The sequence below is a fragment of the Rhea americana genome, unplaced genomic scaffold (genome assembly GCF_003343005.1).
Source record: "Rhea americana isolate MKP2758 unplaced genomic scaffold, rheAme1 scaffold_91, whole genome shotgun sequence".
Classification (NCBI taxonomy): domain Eukaryota; kingdom Metazoa; phylum Chordata; class Aves; order Rheiformes; family Rheidae; genus Rhea; species Rhea americana.
The window spans coordinates 1574554-1600434 of NW_028187100.1; the positions used below are offsets into that span (position 1 = coordinate 1574554).

General features: G+C 37.8%; 1 protein-coding gene across 4 annotated transcripts in view; it reads right to left on the reverse strand.

The window, feature by feature from the left end:
- SCUBE1 (signal peptide, CUB domain and EGF like domain containing 1) overlaps positions 1-25881 on the reverse strand; it is a 216950-nt gene that overhangs the window by 152997 nt on the left and 38072 nt on the right. For all 4 annotated transcript variants that reach the window (XM_085324449.1, XM_085324448.1, XM_085324447.1 and 1 more), the window contains exon 4: positions 15065-15199. In XM_085324449.1, the coding sequence (XP_085180575.1) occupies positions 15065-15199 (135 nt within the window). The remainder of the gene's footprint in view (positions 1-15064; positions 15200-25881) is intronic.

Below are 25881 nucleotides of genomic sequence, written 5' to 3' on the forward strand. Positions count from 1 at the left end.
ACTTTTGCTCTACTAGCCCACATAGAAATTCCAAGATAATGCAACTAAGGATGGGTCAAGACAGCATCATATCACAGGAAGTGAAAAAGCCTCTCAGGCCATGCAATAATGTCAACATGGAAGACAATGCACTCAGCAGCACTGCCTTCTGCAAGGTGCTACCTTCTCTACTGGGCCATGACCTGGTTTGAGAAAGCCACCAAATTTAAATACCAAATATTAATCAAAATTAAAAATACAAACCAAGACCAGACATAGCCACTGCACAGACACAGGGGAGACTGACAGCACATGCCATGCCAATTAATACTAATGGAATAGGGGAAGTACTCAGGTCTCCTGGTCAATTTACTTCTAAAGGAGAAGTATCAATATAGAAGACCAAAATAATACGTCATGCACAAATATAGTTTTTTCCCAACCTAAACTCTACTAACAACATTTTGTCCAGAGGGGAAATTTGCCAAAGAAAGAGATGCATATCTACTTTCCTATGTTACAGGCTGGAAGCAGAGATTTAGATGCAGACTTTCAGAGAAGCCCCTGTTAGCCTGCACTGAATATCTGTTGTCGTTATGGCTCTAGTTTTTTGGTAACTAAATTCTGTTTCTAACACCATCTGGGGCACACCACAAGGAAAATAATACATTCATGCATTGCCACTTTCACAGCAGGGAAGAAAGTATGGCAGCAATGGCTACCAGATACACTTGTGTTTCAGGGAGTGGGGGCTGCACGGGGAAGAAAGAGGAAAATTTATCAGAAAGCTTTTTCAAGGGAGTGTTGCAGAAATACTAACTATTGAAAAGACATTTTTCCTCATAATTTTGTATATAAAGAAAACAGGTTGCTGATCATTCTATATCCTATACAAACACTGGAAATACAAACTGTCTGGAAAGAAGAAATAGAATGCTATATGCTGGTATGCGCGCTAATTCATTAACTGCTCTGTGGCTCCAATCCAGCAAAACACTTAAGCACATGAATAGTCCCATCGACAAAGGCCTGAAAGCCTGACCATACATTAAAGTAAAATGCAGTGTAGGCACAAGCCTCTCCCCTGCTTTCAAAGAAACCTACAAAACCCAGAGAACAAAACCACTGCTGCCTCCCTTGGGTATACCAGGCAAGGACTGGGGTCACAGGAGCCACATTCAAGGACAGCTTAGGAAAATGTATTTACAAAATGCATGTGTATTTGTATATAGAAAGTTTAAATACATGTGCATTAGTGGTATTACATATTGCTTTCTAAGCATTGTAGGAATGCAACATATCTACAATATGTAGCCATTTATTTGCAAAAAACTTCAGAACTTTTCACTATTGTCGCTTTTATGGGAAGATAGGTTGCCGCTCTGTGAAGATGGAATACGTAGCTCTGTTTTCCCTGAGTTTTCCTCAGAGAACAAAGCTGAATAAAATGTTAGCCTGAGACATGAAGGAATCCTAGCTTACACAAATCAAATGTCAGGGTTCAAGCCAGTGTGATGATAACATTTGGCGGGGGCATAAGGGAGAGAGATGAGTGATTTACAGTCTGGAAGGCCACATTACAAGGTCTGGGTCAGGGGAGAAGTGAGAGGTGCTGGAAAAAGATGGGTGTAAAATGCAGATGATGAATATATTGTCATTTGATAAAAGTTACCTGCTATCAAGTTTTGCTCAGACGGCGCCACCATTAAGGCATTCAAAAAAAAACATTTTCTGGTGACCTCAGACATCCAGATCTTTTTTATTATCTGAGCAAGCAAATTACTCAGAGGAATACTCTAGAAAATACTTATAATTTCTCCTTTTACTACTACTGGTATTTACTTTCACCAAAATAATCTTGCTTCTTCCTCCACATGCTACAACCAGCACCAAACACACACAGAGGGCATGCAGGTAAATGCATTTTCCACAAGCCAGCAAATTTCATTTCATTCCTGCTACAGAAGGTTAATTTTTTCTGGGATACTCAGCCATCAGATTTCATGTGGAGGCGCCTGAAATAGTAAACCTATTTTACTAGTCATTTAAGACCAAATGCTATCACCAACACAATGAATGGAACCCTACCCTACAAGCTGTACTTCAGAAATGAATGAGACTTTACAGGGCAATAGTGGTGTGAGAATGGAAGAATCTGCTTCTCTCACAAATCTATATGCTTTGCTGTCACACTCAAGGTAAGAAACATCCTGTGTGCATACATATCACTCTCATATCTTTGTTCTTTTTCAATGCATTGAGGCTTACTTGTCATTGCAGAATAGTTCCTTCACCTTAAAACCAGCAGGCTCTCTTCTGTACCAAAATGACTATCTCAGCACCTGTTTATTGCTCTGTTGCAGTGCATATCTAATTCTTACTACAATCACTATCATTAATAGTGTTTGGGATTAGTAATTGCCCTACACTCATATTCTTAACTACTGAACTGCCTTTAATCTACTTATCACACACTGGTTTCCTTCTGGCACTTTCAATCCTCTTTCTCAAAGTTCTGTGTAGCTCCTAAAGACACTTTTGTCCTGAGGATTAGTGGAATGATTTGCGAAGGTCTTGCATAGAAAGTGAAAAGTTTACAGTGGTGGTACAGTTATTCACAACTTTCTTTACCTGTACAATACTGCAACACAAAAAAATAATCACAATTTGCATCACCTTCTGATTGGATCTCTGTTGTTAGCAGACATTCACAGGCTCCTGACACCAGGTCATATCCCACTGAAATGGCAGTGAGTTTGTGGACTTCTCCATCAGTTTGATTGGACTTTTATCTCATCTCCACTTCAGAGAGAACACTACAGCTCTGACCAGGGCAGTCTTTAGCCTTTACAGATTTCATGGTCTAACAAAGCTATATTATTTCATCCTAGTTTCCATTTATATACTTAACAACTGGCATGCTGCTCTCTAGAAGGAACAAAGAGGTGAAAGGATAGGATGAAAGAAGATGAAGATACATTGGCAGAGCTGCACATGGAAATAAGCATGACATCTGCTAGCAGCATAACTGGTTCATAGCAATCCCTTACTTTAATGATCTCTCTCTTAGAAAACAAAGGTGAAGAAAATCCTTTGGAAGCTATGAGCCCTTTGCAAGAGGTCAACAAGACTTTGTGACAATAAATAGAGTGCAGTCGGTATTGCTATGCAAGGATGAACATGGAAAAAGAGAATAAGCGGCTCTATTTGACTTTTACTTTCAAGGAAAGCATCAGCTAGACACTGCACATGGATCTTTCTGTGAGTAATAGTTGCAACTGATCAAGGTAAGGGGAAAAATATGTTTTCTCTGATATAAGGTCTTATTGTAGAGTGAGGGAAACTTTGTTTCTGCCTTGTAAAAGACTGTGGAAGTCTGAGGGGAGAATAAATATGGAAAAGGAAAAAAAGGGATGTCATTCAGCACAGCCGCAGTTCTCACAACAACATTGCTTTTGACATAGCACAACTGGTATAGCTCAGCCCAGAAGTATCCCCACAAAGTGAGCCATAATAAACATGAAAGTAAAATGAGGTCTTTACAGGTGTTTTTACAGGAAATTTAAAAAAACAAAACAACCTCATGGAAATATTTAACCAAGTGACACACAAATAACCCTTCATACTTGAAGATATTTTTACCTTCTGGATTTGAACACTTGATCAAATTCACCTCCTGATATTAGCTATCAACAGTCAGCTAGGGCCAGAAAGCCTCAGAGCTGGGTTAAAAATCATACCCACAGTCTGGACAACAGGAAAGTTTCTTTAGTCACCTTATGCCCCTCTTACTTGAAACTCATGAGAACAACATGAAAAATACAAAGGGACTTTCTTGCTCCCACCAAGGCTCTATTTTGAAGTGATTTAACTTCTGAGACTTACTACCGGTGTTCTTTGATTTTACTGTTTTTGTTGCATTTTTACTCCACTGTGGGATTGCATGGAGCATTTCAGTCAGTTCCTGACAGTTAATCCTCCGGATTAATTTAGAGTTCATTAAGCAGATAAGTAGTCAGCTTCTCAGAGAGCAAGCTCAAGAATGACAGCTTACTATCTCCTTCTGTGAATTCTTAGAAGATTCCACAGCACGAGGTATTTTCAACTAATGCCAATTGAAGACAAATAGTAACTTAGCCACATGTCAAAAAGTCATGCTGAGATCTCCATACAAAGCCTTTTCAAAATAAATGTTCAAGTAAACATACTATTCAGGATTCAAGACACAGACGTAGATAAAGCCAGGAAAGTACTGCTCACCAAATAGTGGTTTAAAACAAGCAATTACAGGATTTTTTTTAATGATATATTTTTCTGACCTCAATTAGAGCAGAGTAGTTAAATGCCCATTAGGCATGCCGTTAGGCCAATGTATGGCTCTTCCTAGGAAGTTTAGAGGGAGTTCTGAAAGCATTTTGTCTGGGGAGGCAATGAGCACAAACTCGTACTGCAGAAGACCATGTGGGGAAACATACAGTGGTCAGGGTGAGCCAGGGTCACCTCAAGGACAGCTTGAATGCTGCCCCTTGACAGAACTCACAGGAGGTTTTTTGTTTTTCTTTGACCTTTTCCAAGAAAGCTCCCCCAACTCGGAAACATTTCAGCTGAGAAAAGAAACAGGTGATTCAGAAATGCTGCTGGGAATATGCTCCTCCACTCAACAGATCAGGCTTCGTGCTTGTTTTGTTTCTCACATTGTGTGTCCAGTCCTCCCTCTTGATTAGGGTGCTTCATGGACATGCATGTTGCAGTGCATTACAACGGATGAAATCCAGCTGCCTGGCCTATAGAGGCAGACAAGGCTGTATAACCACAACTACCGCAGTGCCGAGGGCAGCAACTCCAAGTCTCAGTGCTTCAGAATTTTGATGTTTGTTTCCATGAATAATAATGCTAACAAATATTTACTGTTGTTGTTGTTATTACAGGAAAAATAGCTATTTCAGAGAACAAAATTTGGTTTAGTGGAAAACCACATTTTTTTGCAAAAATAATTTTGACAACATTTGGCTAACCTATCCAGGCAGTTGTATTACACCTCACTTTCCAGAGCCTACACATTCCCAAGATAAATTTGGCTGCCTGCCCAGTATGAGAGCACAGTATGGAGAGCTGTCAGACACCTTGAATTTCAGTACGAAGTGAAGTTGCTCAACACCATCACAAATTGTTCAATTTACAGGATTGAGTCAACAGAAAACAAGCAGGTGAACTACGTATGGGGAGCAAAGGAGTGAGAGGACTTGCAAAAGGCACTGTTATCCACCCAGCTGCATGTGCCACACTTTGCTCTTAAATTTGTATATGCACTTCATCATCAATCATTGACTGTAAAGTGTACCAGGGATGAAAGAAGAGAATTAAAAAACAGACCAAAAGAATTGTGCTTAGGATATCTGCATAGTAGGAGCATACAAAAAACCAGATACTCAGTTTTACAAAACAAATTTGGTGAAATCAACATAATATCAATTAAATGACACACTCTGTCAAATGGTTCCTTCACAACTTTTCTGGAAGTCTCTAATTGTTAAGATTTCTACAGAATTCTGTGTAACCTTAGGCAAATTATTTAACTTTCATATTCATAACTTACAGCACATGGCATAATAGCCCCTATTTTAGAGGGAGTTTAGGACGCTGAGACCGTTTTCATAGACTCCTTCAACAACCTTTGATTAATTAGCAATTAGAGGAGCAAATTACTAGCAGTTCATTTTCGAAACAGACAGAGAATACATCTTCCTTAACGAGAAATGCAGGTCATAAGAACTGTTCACATTGCTAATTCCCACACTTGATCTTTCTAAAATTCCAAACAAATGTCAGTTTAAATAACCAACTCTCCTTACACCAAACACTGAAATGCCAACACTCATCATGTGAATTTCTGACAAAAATTAGTGTTTGAGTATGGAGGCTCTTAGTCTTGGCTTGTCTACGACTTTGCAGTTTGATATGGATTGAAGATAACAGCTATTACATTATCCCCAGCCCATGTTACCTGTAGGGAGAAAACCTGCCAACTCTGGTAAATCACCAACATAACATAGTGTTCATAGCACTTTGTACTGGATAATATTGGGTTACATTACACGTGCTATGATTTAATCAGCTATAAACACAGAGACCTTTTAAAGGAGGCACTCCATACTCAAGAGAGGCAAAAGTGCTGTTGCTCTTACTCTAAGGTGAGTGCTTTATGTTGGGATGATAAAAGAAATGTATTTTCTACTTCTTGGTATTGGTAAGTCAGGCAAAGCCTTTTGAAAGGGCTCAGTCATACTATGTGTTATGCAGAAAAATCAGACAAAAAGATTCATTGCACAGGTTCAGAGTTTTTTTCAATGGGAACATAGTTCAGAGAATAATTAACTTTGACTTTGGCCAGAACTCTAACATCACATGATGCTCCTCTCTCCATTATACTTAACCTCTGTGCTTCTGCATTTCTTGACTCTCAGGAGAAGCACAAGAGTTGAACTCTCACAAGGATATCATCCTGATCACTTGCGCATGATTAGCAGATTAGCTTTGCAATCTCAGCACATGACCTACTCCACTGAGAATAACATCAGTTTTCAAGGGACATGGATGTGGTTCAGGTGGTTTGATTACACTGTAGTTTAGGTAGGAAAGGAATTAGCTAAGTGAAAAGAAAACTGGAAAGAGAGAGGGAAAACTAAAAAGAAATGGCATTACTGAGCCAGGACATTAATGAGACAAAGCAGAGATATAGATTTTACCTAGTGCTGACTGTTCCACACCCTTCTTCTTTTCTTCAATCTGTTCTCCTCCCCTTCACTTCATTCCCATCCATCTGGCTGCTCCCCTTTTTCCGTTACTTTCCTTTTAGCTGATATACTCCTACCTCCCTGCTTTCTTCCTTTATGCCTCCTCTTAAAAATACAGCATGGCACTACCACAATGTTTCTGCCATGAAAGCATTCGCTGTGACTATGTGTTTTGTGTTGTTCCCTGCCCTGTGTTTGCCTTGTCTACTCACACTGTAATTTTTCCAAGTTTGTACAAGTCCTAGAAGGATCTAGCTCATTCTCGACTGGTACTCAAGTACAAAAACCCAAAATACCACCAAGAACAGTCATAACAACAACAATTTTCCTACCCAGATACTCTTCAGATGTAAAGCTCAGCAGAACATGCAAGTTATTAGGCTTGGAAAGTTACATTATTATTAAATACAAACATCTTCCTTCTTATTTCCATTAACTCCTAGCTTGTATGATGATGGCCCAAAGCAACCTCCAAAATAATTACATGGAATGTAATAATTAATGGCATTCATTAAATGCTTAGTATGCATGCTATACACAAGATGGTAAAGCATATATGAACAGGCATTTAGCATTTATATCTTCAATTCCTACCGGTTTACAGCCAAAAATACATTGTGGCATCAGCCTCTAAAGAGCTCCCTGCTGGATCACATCTCTGAAATTTGTCATGAATAGCAGAAAAGGATAGCAGTATCAATAATATGGTCTGTGGCTGATTTCTCTGCACAGTGGAAAACAGAGAGAGACATACATTGAGAGGCCCATAGTGAATGCAGCAGGTATGAAAGACACCAAGTATCTTTCACACAGAATTCAGAGTTGGCCCTGAATTCATCATTATATCATTGATGGCATTAGAGACATACAGAATGACACATACGGTATATGATATACTCAAAACAGACTCCATTTGTTGGGTGCATGTGTGAACGCAAGGTTTTTCTAGAACACTCTGGCTTAATATTCTTCCCAGCTCTTTCTCACCTGATGTTTCAGTCAACTGGATGCTAGAGGCCTTTAAAAAACATGTCAGTTCTTTTATTTAGTATAATCCTGCTATATCCAGAGCAGACAGTATGAGCAGAATATTGGTTCACTTCCAGTGCTATTGAATGATTGAGTGTGAAAGGCCCGTTTGCATGTTTTCTCTAATTTTTTTTGAACGTACTGCTTTCCAGTGTGTTTTCCCATTCGTGCGTATAGCTTGCCCATCTTGTCAGCACTGCTAGTCAGTCAAGAGCTGTGCTACAGATTGTTCACTGCACTTTCTGTCACACAGGTGTGGAGAGATTTTTGATCTGACTTACAAACTCTCTGCTCCCCTAGTAAGCTGGCTGCCTGTCACACTGCTGCAGGGAATTTCAAACAGCTCCTCTTTCCAAGACTCACTTCTTGGTATCTGCAGCACCATTATTTTACACTTCTTTTTCCCCTTTAATTTCATCCCCTCCAAGTGACTGTAGTAATGGAGCCACACAGAGACAACTACCACACCATTATACTATTTCAGGTTCTGGCTCAACAAGAAAACATGTGTATGTCCTACTTCATTATTTAGTCAGTCTTGCTTAAGTTTGAATCTGCTTTAACAACCATTCAAGCTCTATATGCAAGTTACACACGTGACTTCTTAATTACTCACTAGCTGATGTTTTCTAGTACATCTAGATCTATAGTTTAAATTTTTATTTATTGTTATGTTTCTTTGACCCTTCCCCTTTTTTATCTATTCTGATTATGTACCCTTGAATATTGGACTATATATTGGTCCATATATTGGTCAAGATATTGAATATTGGACCTATTTGTTCTATAGGACAAATTCTGCATAACATTCTTAGAATTCAATTATAGCTTTTGGCAAAATCTGGAAATCTGCTATTTTTCCTAAACGTTACTGGATTTCTATTTTGAGTTGCAATGAACTCACCACCACTGCATTAGGCTAACCCATCAGTTTGCTACTGCATTCAATCTCAGCTGAAGTAAAGCAGGGGAGAGTACTGATTACTCAACAAAATTTGGTTTTGTTTCTGAATCAAACCTTAAACAAAGCCCCAGAACATTTTAAAGAGCAATATTTTGTCTTTCAGAAAGCAAGCGAGTTGTAAAACTAAGGTGGAATATATGGAGCTTCACATTTTCCTGAGTATAAAGATGAAAAGGCTCCGAAATGGTGCCTAGGAACTCCAGCAGGGTCCTGCAACCATTCCTACCTGGCTAAGTTTAACTCTGCAGCTTCAGAATATAYCACAGCTCTGTTTTGATTCCATATTCTACGCCATTTCCTCACATTCTGGTTTCCATCTGGACTGAGGAACAGGACTTCATGTGGTCTATGGGGTGAATCTATCCTGCAGTTCAGACACAGTCACAAAGGCTTTAGACAGTACTATGAAGTATGGGCCTCTGATTTCTTACCTATAAGAGGAAGATTGCAACCTCAGGTTTCAGATACATTTAACAATTTTATAAGCCGAAACTGGCATGCCATTGCCTCCAATTCTATGCTATCCTAAGCAATCATCATTTAAGCTGATATTTATTGAACACCTTGAAAGCGAAATGCTATACATAATGACTGAGAACTACTGACAATTTTGATGTCTTACTGAAAAAACTGCTTTTGTGATTTCATTTGGATACTACACTTACTCTTACATCTGTCCTAAACTTTCACCTTATACTGTTTTTATGATAATATACAATTGCTGCTTCCCCTCACAGATGAACTTAAGCCAGATTTCACTTGCATTAATTTTACACCAGTGTAACTTTACTGACTCTACTAGTCTGAATCTTAAATCATTGATACCTGGCAGCTGGGAGATCTGGCCTAACAAAGGTTATGTTTTATTTATATCAGGTGCTGTTGCCTGTTGTCACAAAATCCTTCTATTGCAGAGGACATTGTACAGAGAAAGCAAATGTGAGGTGCCCTTCACCAGGAAAGCTGGAATAAATAAGAATCCCTGAAACCAAAGCACAGCAATTTTTGTAGATTATACACACTTTTAAAAAGGTTACAAACACTTCTAACAGGGCACACTGAGATTTAAAAGGCTTTATTAAATCTTTTGCCTGAATACTTTCTGTATCTTATATTCTATGAAAGGTAATCAAACGAACTATTTTTTCAAATGTACCATGGTAGTGCATAAACAAATGAACTTCTACTATATTTTGTTCATACTGTGTACAGTTTTAGGGAAATGCTTCCAAGATCACAGTATGTTTGGCCAGACAAAATTCATGCTACCTGAAAGCATATTTATTATTTCCTTAAAATTTACTTTATAAATATTTCTCTGCTTTACAATCATATTATGATTCCAATTTAAAAAGACAAATAAGGCAATCCTATTCCAGTAAATGGGATGCCTGTACTCAGGATAACTATGCAAAGTATATTCAAGCAATGGAGTAATTTAACTGGTTACATCATTGTGAAAGAGCTTTCAGAGTTGAGACAAGAAACCCTGTACTTTGTAAAGTTTAAAACCATGCTGGCAACATTTAATTATTCAAAGTCGTCCTTCCACATTATTTTAAATATAAACACACTATTGTGCTTCTGCAGAATAAGCACCTCTGTCCTTTAAAATGCTTTGCAGAAAACAGTGAGTCACAATAACCTTCTTGCCTAGAGTCACACAAGGCATCAGCACCAGAGATGGGAACAAAGTTCACAGTCCCAATCTGCAGACCTCTCCTACCCTGACTGGGGATCATTTTTCCTTCCTAGGAGCCCTAGCATTATTCTGCCATTATAAAATCCCATTGGATTACAAAAATAGGTGAAAAATAATAATAAATCATGGAACGTAGGAAAGTAAAAAACTGAACAAAGGCAGTTTTATAGTCCTCAGAACAAGAAGAAACTCAGTAGTTTGATGTCAGCTCACTAGAGGACTCCAGTGCTACTACTGCACAATTAACAAGGCTTTAAGCATATAATCAAGTTTAACAGGTTATTATGTATCAACAGAAGCATAGTAACTCTTTTCATAAACACATTTAGCCCATGGCAAATGCAAGAAATTTGACTTAACATCTCTTTCCTCAAGGACTAAACTGTTGCACTTCCAGTGTAGAAAGAGACAAGCAATTTTTGAAGCTCAGTCATAGCATGGTAATTTGATAAATTGTGGTAACTCGATTTTGTGCATAGGAACCCACAGCTCTGCAAAGAGCATAAATCTAATGATATAAGCGGAAGTGAAAAAGCAATTCCTTGTGAAATGGCTTTTTAAGAGGCCTGAAAATGATGGTGACAACCATGTAAAAAGCTTTTCCGCTGTTTGACCAGACCATTATAGTTTCCAGACTTCTATAGCCCAGTATTTCTCCACCTCTTCTCGTCTCTACTTAAAATTACCACTCCTAATTGCACCGTCCTTTTTCATTTACTTGACGCTAGTAGTATAAACAAAATATTGTTACTGAATTATTATCAGATCTAAAATCATTAGTATAGCTAAGTTTAGGGAGACATTCAAGGGTTGAGATTTAAAATGACAGATGTCTTCCTAGCTACAGAAATCCTAAAGTATCAGGCTTATAAGCAAACCTCCTTTTTGCCTAGTGCCTTGTGCAAGCAGGACACTTGCTTTCTGGGTGTAGGCCAGTAGTAGCCTTCTCTACTGCTTAAGGTGGGGATTTTGGTTGGAGAGGCAGTTTGTAGCCAAGGCTCCTGAACACAGTAACTTTGATGTAACGCAATGACGCATCCTGTACCCTTAAAATGAAGTTAGAGCTCCATATCGTTTTGAACTTGAGCAGAGTTACAGGCATATAGCTAAACTCTGTCTATCTTGATGCTTTTAGGCCCAGATCAGATTTTTAACCAACTTTGATATCACTGGGACATTAAGGACGTCTCAAAGGCTTTGCTGAATTGGGCTTTTCACTTATTATCAAATTGAAGGAAGACACGCTGTAACCCACTCACCTGACTCAGTCATAGCTGTAGTGTATGATACTAATTTCCACATTTATTAAGCACATGCTCCCTCTGGAGCTGGAGATGTTCTAGTAACAGCTTTTTAATTCTTTTTAAGTCAGGAGGAAATACAAATGTGTCTCCAGTATAATTCACAGTGCTTACACCTACTATTGCAATTAAGATGTAATAGAGATAAACAATTACCAAATTTTCCATATCTTTTACCGCCCATCTTCCCTCCCTTTCTCTCTCTCTGTTGTTGCTGCCATTATTGTAAGCAAACCAGTATAGGCAACAATAAATGAGGTAAGTTGTACTGGGCATAGCCTCTTCCCAAAAGATACTCAAATTTATATGAAATCAGCTGGCCAATAATGAAGAAAATAAAAGAAAGCAAATGTTGGGAAGCTAAGGTTTGCACTGACTAACATCAGCCTGGGCTCCCATCRATATAAAATTCCTCCTTCTCTATAGATCATTAATCCTTTTTGCCTGCAGGAAATAATGAGAACGCTTCTAGATGGCAAGCAAACATGACAATGTTAAAAGCCCCTGCCTTGAACTCCAGGGTGGCTTTTAACCACAGCTTTGGGGTAGCAGCGTGATGATACACTCCATTCCTGAAGCACTGACACCGACACAGTGCATCTCTGGTAGCTGGAGAAGTGCACACAGCAGCCAACCAACAATCTTAAGGATGCCTCCTGTCAGGAAATACATTTCCCTTGGCTGGTTAGTTAGCAAAAAGAGACATACTCCTGCCTCTGCTTACAGCCCTGCCCCTCCTCCCAAGTATCTTACGCCATTTTTCAGACCTGAAACTAGCATATCACTTGAATGTGCTGATGAGCTCAAAGCATATGAGCAGCACCAGCCTCATTGAGGGCGAAGGTAGACATGCTGGGCCTGCAGATGGGGCATTGCCAAGGCTTTGCTACCAGTTCTTCTACTCTGGATTCATTCCACCAAATGCAACCTAAGGACTTTGCATTTAAAAACAAGAAAGAAAAGGTGGTAGGGAACTACATGAAGAACCTTGTGGTAGACTATTTCAGACTAGCTGAGTCCTTGAAGAGACTTTTGATGATGTCAGGAACATGCAGATCATGTGACTGCATATGCATTTTTCAGAGATAAAAATGTAATCCCACTGCAATTAATGGATTTTGTTATGCTTAAAGTCAACAAGCTTGCTAAAGCGCATTGTCAGATCAGAGCCTCTGTGTTGGGATTGCAATGCTAGATGTATGTTATGCCTTTGCCTACTTCACCCTTGTTTACCAACAGAGGTATAGACACAATCTAGCACTAGGCATAATTCTGGCTAACTACTTTGATGAAAGCATTTCTGTACTTTTGCACTCCAGTAGTTTCTGCAGAGGCACTCAAAAGTGAGACACATCAAAGTGAGTAAATAGGGATATTTAAAAAGACACTTACTCTTTCAGCATGCATGTTTATTATTTGCAGTTCAATTACCTTTGACAACTAAAATGCATCATTGGTCTCATCTTCTTCTTCCCGCATACCCACCCAATGTATTTAAGTGTAGGATCATGACATGACAGTGTAATGGTTACTCATATTGTAAACTGGCACTTTATTTTTGAAAAGTTGCAAAGCATTTGTTCATAATATACTTTTGTAACTGCCTCCAGGCTATTTGCATTTTTTTTCAGATCTTAAATAATTTGATGATACCTTAATTAAATGACCGTGTCTTATTTTTCATTTTCTTTATAAACAAATTAACGCAAATATATGCATACCATGCGTTTTTATTATGTGCATGCAGCAGGCAACCTTCAAATTCATCTCTCCAGTCCTTCCTGCAAAGTAGGAATCCTCTTTGCCATAAAAACTCACCATCTCCATCAATAAATCTTTTCTTTACAAAACCTTTTGCCTTTAGAGTCTCATTTTTCATTTATTTCATTAGTTTCCATCTTGGATAACTAAATTCTCTTGTATTACAGCTGGGAATTTTTATAATGTGCAAATTGGAATAATGATTGTATCGCTGTGCTCTGCAAGTGGTTTTCATTAAGCCTCCAGCTACTATTCTTTGCTCTGTTGGATATCTTTGTGTCAGGGTTACATTATGCTGGACAGAAATTTGAACAATTTATGTTGAAAAGAATGACTAAAAACCTATTAGAGAACAACCTTTAAAATACACTGGTTGATGGAGCTTAATTGGATGTCCTTGTCAAAACCAAAAAGCTTCAGTTTCTTAAAACTTAACAATCATTTTAAAAAGTGGAACTGTGAATATACTCCATAGTTTCACATTTCTAAAAATGAAAATTTACTAACTGTCTTTAAAATTCTGTGTAAACAGGCACATGATGCCAGAAATACATTTACATTTCTGAGAAGCTCAGCTTGTTTTGTTTTCCTGTCAACAGAGTGACTAAATTCATGCTCTATGTCCAGGTAGGATTTTCTGGTTAATTTTAGTGACTCATAATAATTCAGAACTACTGCATGGCTTGTGGAAATTTACAGCATGCTTATATTGTTGATCATCAGACTCATCTTGCTACTTTGCCATTTTCTGTTACCTATTGGTAAATGAGTTTGCTAGCCTATATTATTATTGTTGCCAGGGCCACTAGAAGTCTGAATGAACACATAAAGAGCCCACTTAATTGCCAAGATTTATAGCTATGCTGTTTTCTTTTCCCGCTTTCCACTCAAACTTGTCTTCCATGCCTGACATGTATAGAAAAAAGGAGAGCAGCTTATTCCACTTAAAATCAGCAGCAGACTAGGATCACAGTTCTGCAGACAGTCCTTATATCCACTGCTACTGCATAGGCAACAGAAAGACAGTTTTCTAATTCACCCTAGACAGAGTACTGAACCAAAGGAAAAAGACATGTCAGTATAATATCAGCTATTGTTAATCTGTAATGAAGCAATGAGTTATATGGCAAAAGAAGATAATCTGTAAAACTTCCAGAAGAAAGCTGCTCATTTTGATTTAAGCTTTGATATCATGCTCTCAAAGGTGGAAGACAAGAGACCATTTAAGCAATAAACAGACAAGAGATGTTTTAGTGTTTAGAAAAGTCAGAAGCACAAAGTTGCCATCTGAAAGTCTCTTCTCTGCCTGTCCCAATAGGCTGCTGTTTGAACTCTGTATATTCCTATGTCATATTAAGAGCTTTGTCTTATTTATTCTTGTGCTACAAGTTTGCCTTGTGGAGTAATCAACCAGTACTAACCAACAAATACAATGATTTTCAGAGCTCTGAGGGATAAAAGAAAAACTAAGAACAGTTTCTGTGTTTCTAATACAGTTATTCTCAAAAGCACACATCACACACTGAAAACTTACCAATAGAGCGATGAATGCAGGTATGCTGGTTATCACTCAGGAAAAAGCCCTCTTTGCACTGACATTCATAGCTGCCCATTGTATTTACACAAATCTGCTGGCATCCTCCATTGTTATCCTGACACTCGTCAACATCTACGAGAGAAGAAAAAGGAAGTTCAAAGTAATATACAGACTCAAAATATATATCTAACAGAGCAGGGAATCCACTAAAAGGCACACTGTAAATATTAAACTAATGAGAACTACCCAGACCCCATCAGAGTTAATCCAAATTAATCCATCTAATTCTTTTTCCTGCATCCTGCGTTTAAAGTTAACATTAAAAGACCTGTGAAGAGGGGAGTGCAGTTAAGTTTCCATGCACTCTGAGCTGCAAATTGATTTCCAATGCACAACGAATGTTAACGTCCTAAAAGGGCTATGACCCCATCTGCCAAGAGTGGTGTTGCGCTCTGTCATTCCCACTCTACTTGGAAAGACATACTTCAGCCTACAGTAATTTCTAGCAGGGGTAGCAGGCAAACACAAAGGGCATTACTGGGTGAAAAGAGTCTTTATAGAGTTCTGGTCTTGCACAGAACAGCATGTTTCAATTACTGGAGTCATAACCCCCTACTTTGTCAGTTTGTTTAATGTTGTTTAATGAAAGGAAGGCTTCTTAAATCTAAATGTTCCATGTCTGTATTGTCATTTTAATAGGCAAATATATAAAACCACAAAGGCAGCATTAGCTACTGGCTGTTTTGAGGGTCCCTGCCCACCCCCCTTCACCTCTCTTTGGCATTAAAAATTTTATGCTGTGATGTTTAAAAGAGACACATGTTTCAGTACTGTGAGAGCTCTGCCACTAAAATATATCTGACCCACATTCAACCTTGCAGCTCTCTGTTTTGCTCATAAAAGTTATACCCATACTCTGTTTCCTCTTTGGATAAGAGACAACTTGCCACCTGAGAAATCCATATTTTGCTCCTTTATGGAGACTCTGCAACCAGTCAGCTATTTCGTAGTTCTGTGCCAACATGTCAGCAAACAAGTTAGTGTGTGTTTTGCTTTAATTTTTTTTACAGGGGCAAGAGGGTAGGGAGCACAACAGAGCCAAATGACCTGCAACATTCAAAACCTCATGAGAAGGGCTGGCACAGCTCCTGTAGAATTAATTCCTCCAAGACTTGCCATAATACATTAAGGCAAAATCAAGCTTCTTGGGCCTAGACTCTTCCAGGGCAGTACAGGAGCTCTGAAAGGCTGAAGAAATTCAGCTGGTAACTAATGCAAGAAAGCAAGCTGGTTCAGGCAGCTTGCTCAGCCAAGCCTGTTATCAGCGTCTGTGCTGGTGTGCTGCTTGTGTTTTAGTGTAGATGACAGAAATCATAGCTCTTCTTGCACAGAAAAAAAAGAGCTCTAGGGTAATTATAGTGGTGCCCAGAGAAACCAGACAGCCTCCTCCTATCTGGAACTACAATAAAAGTGCATAGACAGTCCTTTCCTCTTTTTTTCTTTTTTTTCTTTTATTTTTTTTTATTCCCCAGGATATCTTTAAGCACTATTGCACCATATTCTCTGTATCAATACCATTCTTATTCTTTTCTGGATCTGAATCTTTTCCATAACCCCACCAGAGTAGTTTTGAGGACATAAGAAAAGTGCAGACTTTCTTTGCCTACTGCAGTGTAGGAAGGAAAGATCAATAGGACAACTTTGTGAGAGCCTTCAACTGCAAGTTATCAGGCCTTGCTGCCCTGGGAACATTAGTACCAACTCAAGCTTGTTCCTCCAAAACAACACACTGGGATCTAGATTCTTCTCTCTGGAAGATTAGTGGAACATTTACTGAAGGAAAAAAGTCTCAGTTGATACATGTACAAAACCCAAAATTTTGATAAAAAGTATGTAGCCTTCCAAGCATTCTGTTTATAGTTTCACAAATCAACTTGAACAATTGCCTTCCAGCTCTGATGAATAATCTGAAACAAATGCAATGATTTATAAACATTTTTTCTGCTTTTGATAATAAATGTTGGTGATTTACCACTTCCATAATGAGATAGCTCAAATTTACCACCAACCCCGAAATCCATACGCTAGAATAAAAGTTATTACCATTCAAACTCTTAGAGAAGGTTTTCTATGAGGAGTTGCTTCCAAATGTTTTCAAATATTTGGCTTGAAAAGATTTTAATACGTATTTATGAAGAAAAGGAGTAGCTGGGATCTAGGACATCTCCATCTCCATCATACACATGCCTTCCAATAAATCCTGGCCTGGTGATGTAGGATTAGCACTTTCTCTTCTTAGGTCTCAATCCTACATGAGGATCAGGCTTTTTGAAGCACATTGCATTACTGCAGTCTTCAAGGGCAACATTACTTATTATCCACCATACCAAACAATCTATTGGTCATGACTGCCTGGAAAATATTTATTAAATTATTTTCATGCTATTTTTGTCCAATAAAATCACTTTATGATCAGCCTATTATTAATCTATTTTAGAGAATGAGGTAAAAAAGTCTTCTGGAGTTAGAGAACTCCACTGAACCTCAGTGAACACAAGCTTTGCTAGATCTGGCAGAATAATTGCTTCAGCTATCTGAATTTCTTCAGAGTTCACAAATGAACTAGCTGCCAAAGGTTTTTTTTTTCTTTCTTTCATTGTTTGTGCAGTTCTAGTTCAATGTAGCTCAAGTTACCCAGCTGAACATGTAAACACCGGTAATGCAGCATATGTGATTGCATTTTGGACCACATTTACTAGAGATTAACTCTCACATAAACAACAAAAATAAGTAGCCAGTTTTTCTATAAAGCTCTTCTGGCTCCAGTTTTGGAGGCTCTGCATGTCAAACTGGGCCCTTGACTGTTTTAAGAAAGCAAGAGTGGATCCTCAATAGCTTTAATTTTCAGCACTCTATGACAGTTTACACCTGCTGGAGAACTACCCCAGGGCCTAACTCTAGATACAGAAAAATAGTCACTTCTGATAATATAAAACCTCTTTTGAATATCTGCCCTAAACCCCAACTAAATCCATTTTAATGATTTTTAAAGGTATTAAGCATGAATACAAAACTCGCTTTGTTACTTTTAATAAACATTTTCTTTTCTTCTTTTTTTAGAGCAGACACATTTTCTTTGGCAATCTTTTGCACAAAATCATGTACCACTGGTCATCTTAGGCCAGACCAGGATTGTCTCCTGGGGACTGCAGCCCCAAGGCAGTGGATGACGCTCCCTATCTTCCTTTAAAATTATATGAAATCTCAATTCCACTTCCTAGGCTCCTTGTCTATCTGAAGTTGTGTCACCCAGGTTGGCCTCTCCACTGGACAGTGTACTGATTCTTAGAGTTCTTTATCCACTGCTTATGGAATAGGTGAGCCTTAAAATCGTACTGATGATCCCAAGAAAGGAGCCTGAGCAAGGTTTCCACAAACCTACATAATCCACTCACAGAAAGATGGGAAAAGGTTATGGTCGTCTGAAACAGCTGCTCCAACCCTCATCCTCAAATGTGAAGAAAAACTATGAAAAAGTGAGAATATGTCCTTAAACCATTCTCTTCAACACTTACACAAAAAATTGTTTTGTGATTGTCTCTACTAAAAGCAATCCTTGATGGAAGTGTACAGAAATAACTCAGCATAGCCCTCAGCTACTCCCTACCATCACAAATAAATAGTTAAAGCAACAGTCAGTGCAACAGCTATAATTGTTTAGACAGAGTTTAAAGCCAGAGTGGCACACTTCTGTTCCCAAGGAGACTAGGGCCTGAGCTTTTTTATTGGCCAGTCATCATTGAGGACCAAAAAGAATAGGGGAAGAGGAAGATCAGGGAAAGGCTAGGAAGGAAGAAAACTTTCAAAAGAGAGGAAGAGATAGCAGATACATGTATATGTATACATACATATGTAAATATGTAGTTATATACCTGTGCATCAGAAAAACTACGCAAATTAATGCATACCAGAATTTGCATTAGACCTCTCACTTACTGGACCCACCACTTCTGCATAAACAAACTTGTGCTCTGTATCTTGGTAAAATGAGATATTCTAGAGAGCAGTAATGTGGAACAGTATCAAAGGGTAGGAAACATTACAGCTGATAAAGATGAATGTTTAATTTATTAAATAAAGAAATGCCTCTGGATTCTCATTTAATTTATCCAATGAACTTTTCAAACTAGTTCCACTGGTATTTCACCCTGATCTAGTTTGGAGCTTCCTTCAGCATTTTGCCTAAAGAAGTAATTCTGACAGACTGTCCTGTTCAGATACCATCTAGGGAGAAGGCCACTAATGAGGTCTTTTAAGGGTACCTGAAACAAAAACCACAAGCAGGAAGGGACCAAAGTGGAAACAGATTACTTAGAGTCAATGTCAAGAATATTATGTCCACTGCCTACTTCCTCCCATGATTTTCCCTTCTTTCCTTCTGACATTTTTCTTTTGTGCCAACATTTTCATAAGCACTCAAACCCCTCAGAAATCTGAGTCTCATTTTCAGAATCACCAAAGCATTTGGGAGCCAGAGCCCTATTCACTTACTCTAACAGTAGGGTTTCTTACTGACTTCTGAAAATAGGTCTTAGATTCATGATTCAGGGAGCTGATCCTCAAAGTTTTACTGTAAGCCATTCTTTGAAACTTTTTGGAAGCTCATCTGCCTATTTTACTGGTGCAGAACACTATGGTAGAGAGATGGATTGCTGGTAGCAATACTCCAGACTTTCCTCAAATTTAAGCAACAAAGCACCACAGAGGATCTATCATATTTGTAAGAGAAAAGATCCCCCTCAGCCTTCTACTGTCTACCTCATCTATTCTGAGTTAGCAAATACAGCAGTACACAAATGAGACAATTACATAATACATTATAGAGATAATTTGAGAGACTGTATCATGGCTAAACCAAAAAGTATATCATTTTTAGACCAAAGAAACACCCACTTCTAGAAATTAGCCTAATGACAGCAATATTTGGCAAATATTCTTCCCACTTCCTTATTCCATTCCTTACAAGTACCATGGTGCTGCATTGGAGTGCATATCTTGGAAGACAGGATTTTAAGATAGCTGTGGAAGCCCAGAGAGTAATTCTAGCATGTAGGAGTGAAGCCTGCGGTATCAGATTAGACGGTACAGGCAGGCATTCCTGTTGAAATGGTTATATACATAGTGACATGTCGTCAAGGTAGGGAGGAGGACACACCACACTAGTTGACAGAGCCACAAAAAATGGAGTAATTGCTAATTGCAATAACTGCTAAACCATTTTCTTAGACAGACTTTATATGCATACACAAAGGGGAAATGTTAGAATAAAGAGATACCACTATATACATACATAGCATTCATATCTCTAGGAGATCTGAGAGCAGACCTCATGTAGAATTTAAAAGTAGGGCCTAAGCTTTCTACTATTTTCGCATAGGCTAGAATCCTGATTTTTGGTCCTCTTTTTTAAGAAAGAAACTGAAAAAATATGAGGAAGCAAAGGAAAAAGAAAAACAAGCACTTGAATTCAGTACTTCACTACCACAGTGGCAGAAAAGAGAGTTCTCACTGTGAAAAGATCCATCTGCAAAGAAATAGGTCCTACAACAGTGTTCACTAGAGCAGACATTTAAAAACAGAAAGTGTGAAATACTGCCTTTTCCTGAAAAAAGCAGCACATTTTATGGAAAAGAGAAACATGAAGCATTGATTACTGGGACACCCTTGATGATGAATACTAAAATCATTCTAAAATGATCAGTGGATTCTGCAAAATGTAACAGTTATTTAGAACCATTCTGGTTTTTATGTATGAGGGGTACAATAACTAACAAAATGCCCATGATGTGTCTCATAGACTCCCATCTCTTACTGGACTACAGTCATCTATCATCTCAATAGCCACTGAGCAGGCTTCTTGTTTGCCTGCACTGTTCTAGATGTGCAACTTGAGAATGGATGCTTTTATGTAGCTAATTTGTGCCACACAAAGGAATTCCTTAAATTTCACACTACATAAATACAGTGTAAATGTGGCTGTAACAGGTGCTTCTTATAAGCAATAATTCCAAGGAAATTTTTCATAGTGTCCCCACAGTTTTGCTAATAATCCACTCAATCCATTGAAACCATTACTTTCAGTAACCGTGAATACAGCCAAGCCTGTATCTGAGGTAGAAATAATGATTCATTTTTTCTGCAATACTCTCAGCTTGCTAGGATAATATTTGGGCTATTATATTGTGGTATTTTGCTCTTAAATTTGCTCATAAAAAATCAGATGATAAAAATCCATGCTCTTCTATTTGCATCCCTGAGTAAACATATTTCTTTGCTGTCTATAGTAGAGAAAATATTTGTTTGATTTAATGCAAGAGCTCAATGCTGCTCTGCGTGATGCCTGTCCATTTGCTGAGCAGAAGTAAACAGCCCTAGGGACACCTCATCAATGTTGCACAGAGTTCAAGTCTCTTGACGTCACTTGCTTATTCCTTTCTCAAACAACGGGGAACCACTATTTGTCCTTTTAAGACACCAAAGTCCTTTTCACAGCTTTTAGCATTTTCAAAATAAACACCCAAGCTCCTTAATATGACATCTTACTTGTAGCTTCTATCTTCTCGTTTAGTAGTCATGTCTGGTTTTAGATAGACACGTACAGATGGTAGCCTCCTGACAACACGGCCTAAACACAACAAAGTTCCCAGTCAGTTATTCTTAAATAAGTTACCTATGCTTTTGACACTGGGCTTTAAGACAACTTTGCGTGAATTTGATCCTGCTTCTTTCCACCTGCAGTACCACTGTCTAGGGAATACCAACAGTCTCCACCCTGGAGGCTCTTACTGCAAGGCTTGGACAGCCACAGCCCCATTAGTAGTGAACTTGCAATTCTCACTGATTTCGGGGTGTACTCAAGACACTCAGATTTGCAGTGCTGGATTAACAACCCTCTGTAACCTAGAAACAAAGAAGTTAATTACAGATGCAAAAAAGCAACAGTCCTAACCAATTCAAGGAAAAATTGAGGACAACTTGAGTAATTACCTAATCTATTGTCATATATTTCCTTACAGTGGCCTTGCCTCTGTACTTTCCTCTGAAGCAACATTAACTTCTGCAGGCTCATATGAAGCAGTAGTCTATATTCTTCTTCCAGGCTTACTACTGCTTATACCTGATTCCTTTTTTATCTGCTTATAGACTCTGAGAAGATCACAAAAATCTAGTTCTGATTAACTCAAAATTTCTTATTTTGGTGTTGATTATCTTCTCACAAAAATGAAGAACATTTTGCTGAGGGGCTAATAAAGTATATCACTTGACATGAAAATTTTTTTTTCTTTTAATCAAAGTACTTCAGGTTTATGGCCTAGGGTTATCAGTGTCCAACATATGAAAATGAAGCATATATTCACATGGTTAAGTAAAACGTTTTGTTATATCCCATACAAAAGAAAGAAAACTTTGTGATTCATGCACAAGCTAACCATTAATTAACAGAAGTTAGGCAGAAACTGTCTAAGGGTAATTTATTCCACTAGAAGCTGTCTTACCTTTTACTGTAGGATATCTGGTGTTGGTTGTACAGGAGCTTAAGTCACAGAGAAAACTGTTAAAATGTTAAGGCAAAAAGACTGACCATCCACTGACAAATTCTGCAGCTTTACTTCTGGATATCCCATTCAGGTATGTAGCCCGTGTGAATTTACAAAGTGGCTATTTGGTAGAGCCTTTTTAATTTCAAGTTCTATGGACTCCCCTATTTCTCCCAGAGTTCCTTCTTTATGATTTCAAATGTAAACACTTAAAGCAAAACTCAGTCCACATCCAGAGTGGTCAGATCATTTTGCAGCACAAGAATGACTTTCCACATTCTTTCAGTGTGCAGTCATGAATAGGCTTGGCCTATGGTCCCTTTGGAGCCTGGAAGATGCTGAGTTATAGTCAAAAGAAGTTCTTCCAGCTACTGTTAAAGTGAGCAAAATCAAGTGTCTTAAACTTCTCTGACATGTTCATACAGAGAATTTCAGATGTTTTTGTAAGCACTGGAATAACACTCAGTGGCATATGGAAAATCTCAGGCCCATTAAAGAAAATGCTGCAGTTGTATAGGGGGTTGATATTGTTTCTCATATCTAGTGGGTGCTTAAAAGTTTTGAGGATTTGAGACCAGGGCAACTTATACAATGAAGCCTTAGATGATTTGCAAGTAGCATGGCAAAAGGCTGGTTGCCTGTCCTGTAAATGCAGCTTCATGTCTGCTACTATAACTCTATAGTGAGATACAAAATCCATTCTTTGCTGTCATATCAACACTTTTTATTGTTTCCTTGACTAGTTTCAGAAGTAGTTGCTTAGCTATATCTTCAAAATAAACTGAAAGAATTGAATAAATGAAGCTGCTCAACTAGTCCAAAGAAAATCAGTCAAGCTCCCCAGTCAAGTCTAAATATACCAATGCATATATTCATCATAATGAATTACAATAACTATTTTTCAGAAGGTAAAACTGAAACATTGCTACTTTTGATGTGCTAATATGTATCTGAAAAATATGACTCCAGTATTTTAGAGTAAAAAGAATATTAGTAAACAGTAATGGAAAACTTTTCAGCCTGTACTGATGTCATTCCAACCCATGTTAATTATACAACTACATTAGGAATACCTACAAAGAGTCACTTTCAGCATTTTTTGCTGGCTCAGATACACTAAAATTAATTACTTTACTTTCAGGTTTGCCTGTATACTTAAAAGTACACTACAGAAGCTTCAGAGTGGAAAAGTCTTCTAGAAAAATTCCCATTCAAGCTTATTTCATCTAGAAAAATTTAAAAAACAGCTATGCCTCTTCTTCTTTTAGTATGTTGTCTGATACTATAGCTAGTACAAGAAAAAGATCACCCTGAAAAAACTGTAGAGTCTATCCTATAATAAAAAAAAAATCCAGATTATTTTTTATGGAGACCTACACAATCCTAAACTTTCCAGAGTTTTCAGAATAAAGCCAAATTTCTAAGTGTTGCAGAACAGAAATCTTATCCTCTCTGCACAGCTCTTCTCATGAGAGGAAAAAAAGACATGAAAGCCTGCTCACTAACATATGACCTAGAGTATGCCAAGCTAGAGTCTCCTAGAACTCTGGATGCTGAGCTCTTGCTAATGTGCCTGTAACACTGCCACCCAAATAAACTGAGTAAATACATCTTTCCATTCTTTTAAACTCTTCAATTCTACTTTAATTATGCTTTAAGTTAGATATAACCATGCTGCTGAAGGGATTGTTCTACAGCCTAATATCACTGCTGTTGGAACTTTCTCTTCAGTTAATATTTTCTTTTGTTAAGATGCAGTGGAACAACTTTGCCTTGTTTCTCACTTCTATTCCTATTCTGTGATAAAGTATCATATGTTCACTCCAGTTTTGCTTATTTAATGAAGTATATTTTAATTGTTTTCAGACATTTTCTTCCATATCCCATACAGTCCCTTAATCAATTCTGCTTTACTCTTAAATCTTCCAAATTCTCTAAATAATCTTTCTTGCACAGAATGTCTAGTGACTTTTTAATTAAATTTTTATTATGTGTTATTATTATATAGATGTTAACTACAGTCTTTGCAAAGCTTTATTAAAAGATTCTACCATCAACTTTCTGTTTCCTCCTGCTCATTTTTTATGCAAAACTACATATTGTCATCTGATACAATATGAGTAAGAAATGTGTACACAGGGAATAATTTCAGATACTTGAAACGGATCTAGACTAAAGTCAGCAGAAGCTATTGGAAAAAGTAAAAACAATCCTGGATCCTGGTCTTGCAGTTTGATGCAAAATTTTAAGTTTGCACATTGTACACTGAAGTAAACAGGATAATGTCAAGATACACAAATCCATGGAAAGCATTAGACAGCAAAAGCAGGATACTACAGAGATACCGAGCAGGATACCGAGATTCTGGAATCTACTTAACAAATAGACAAACTTCTTATCTATTACTTTTCTACAAGTAGACAACAAATTCACTACCAACCTTTCTTGTAGTGCTAACGCATACTGCTTCATTTTCTAATACAGTAGGCAATTAGGCTATCTTTGCACTGCAGTTATATAGCAGCTATTCTTTTTGATGACTATTTCTCAACTACACAAATCATACTGTTACCAGGAAGTCTAATGAAAGGATCAATCAACAAGGTTATTTTACTTAAATATTGCAAGCGTACTTCTTAATAAGAGTTACAAATATGCACCTAATGAAATTTCTGGCTATAAAAATGAGTGATATCCAATTATTAAAGCACTGCCAAGACCTGATTTCATCCTAAGTACAATATAATGACAGTGACTGTATTTAAAATCACATACCAAAGGTCTCCACTTTTGTCTGGTATCTTCTAATTCATACAAATTCAGCCTCTTAATTGGATCTACATAATTTCTAGGACTGACAGAAACACCTTTCTGTGAGGCGAGGCTCACATGTCTCACAGATCTGACTAGCCAACACATATAAAATAAGCTGAAATTCTTCCTTTCAGGTGCATGCATGCTTCATACTGCATTAAGTAAGAGTTGAACACAATGTGGTTCCCAAAGTTCTGATTAACTTTAATGTATTTTATAGCATTTCTATTAAGGTAGATATCAATACTGGCCACATCAGTTGAGATGAATAACAAAAGCAGATGAATTAACTAATGATGGGAAACTAACATAAACAAGCTAAAGCAGTAAGGATGCATAATGCAGAACAAAATTCTAACTTTGATAAACTGAGCCACAGGCATTTAGAGCCATGTTAGCCCA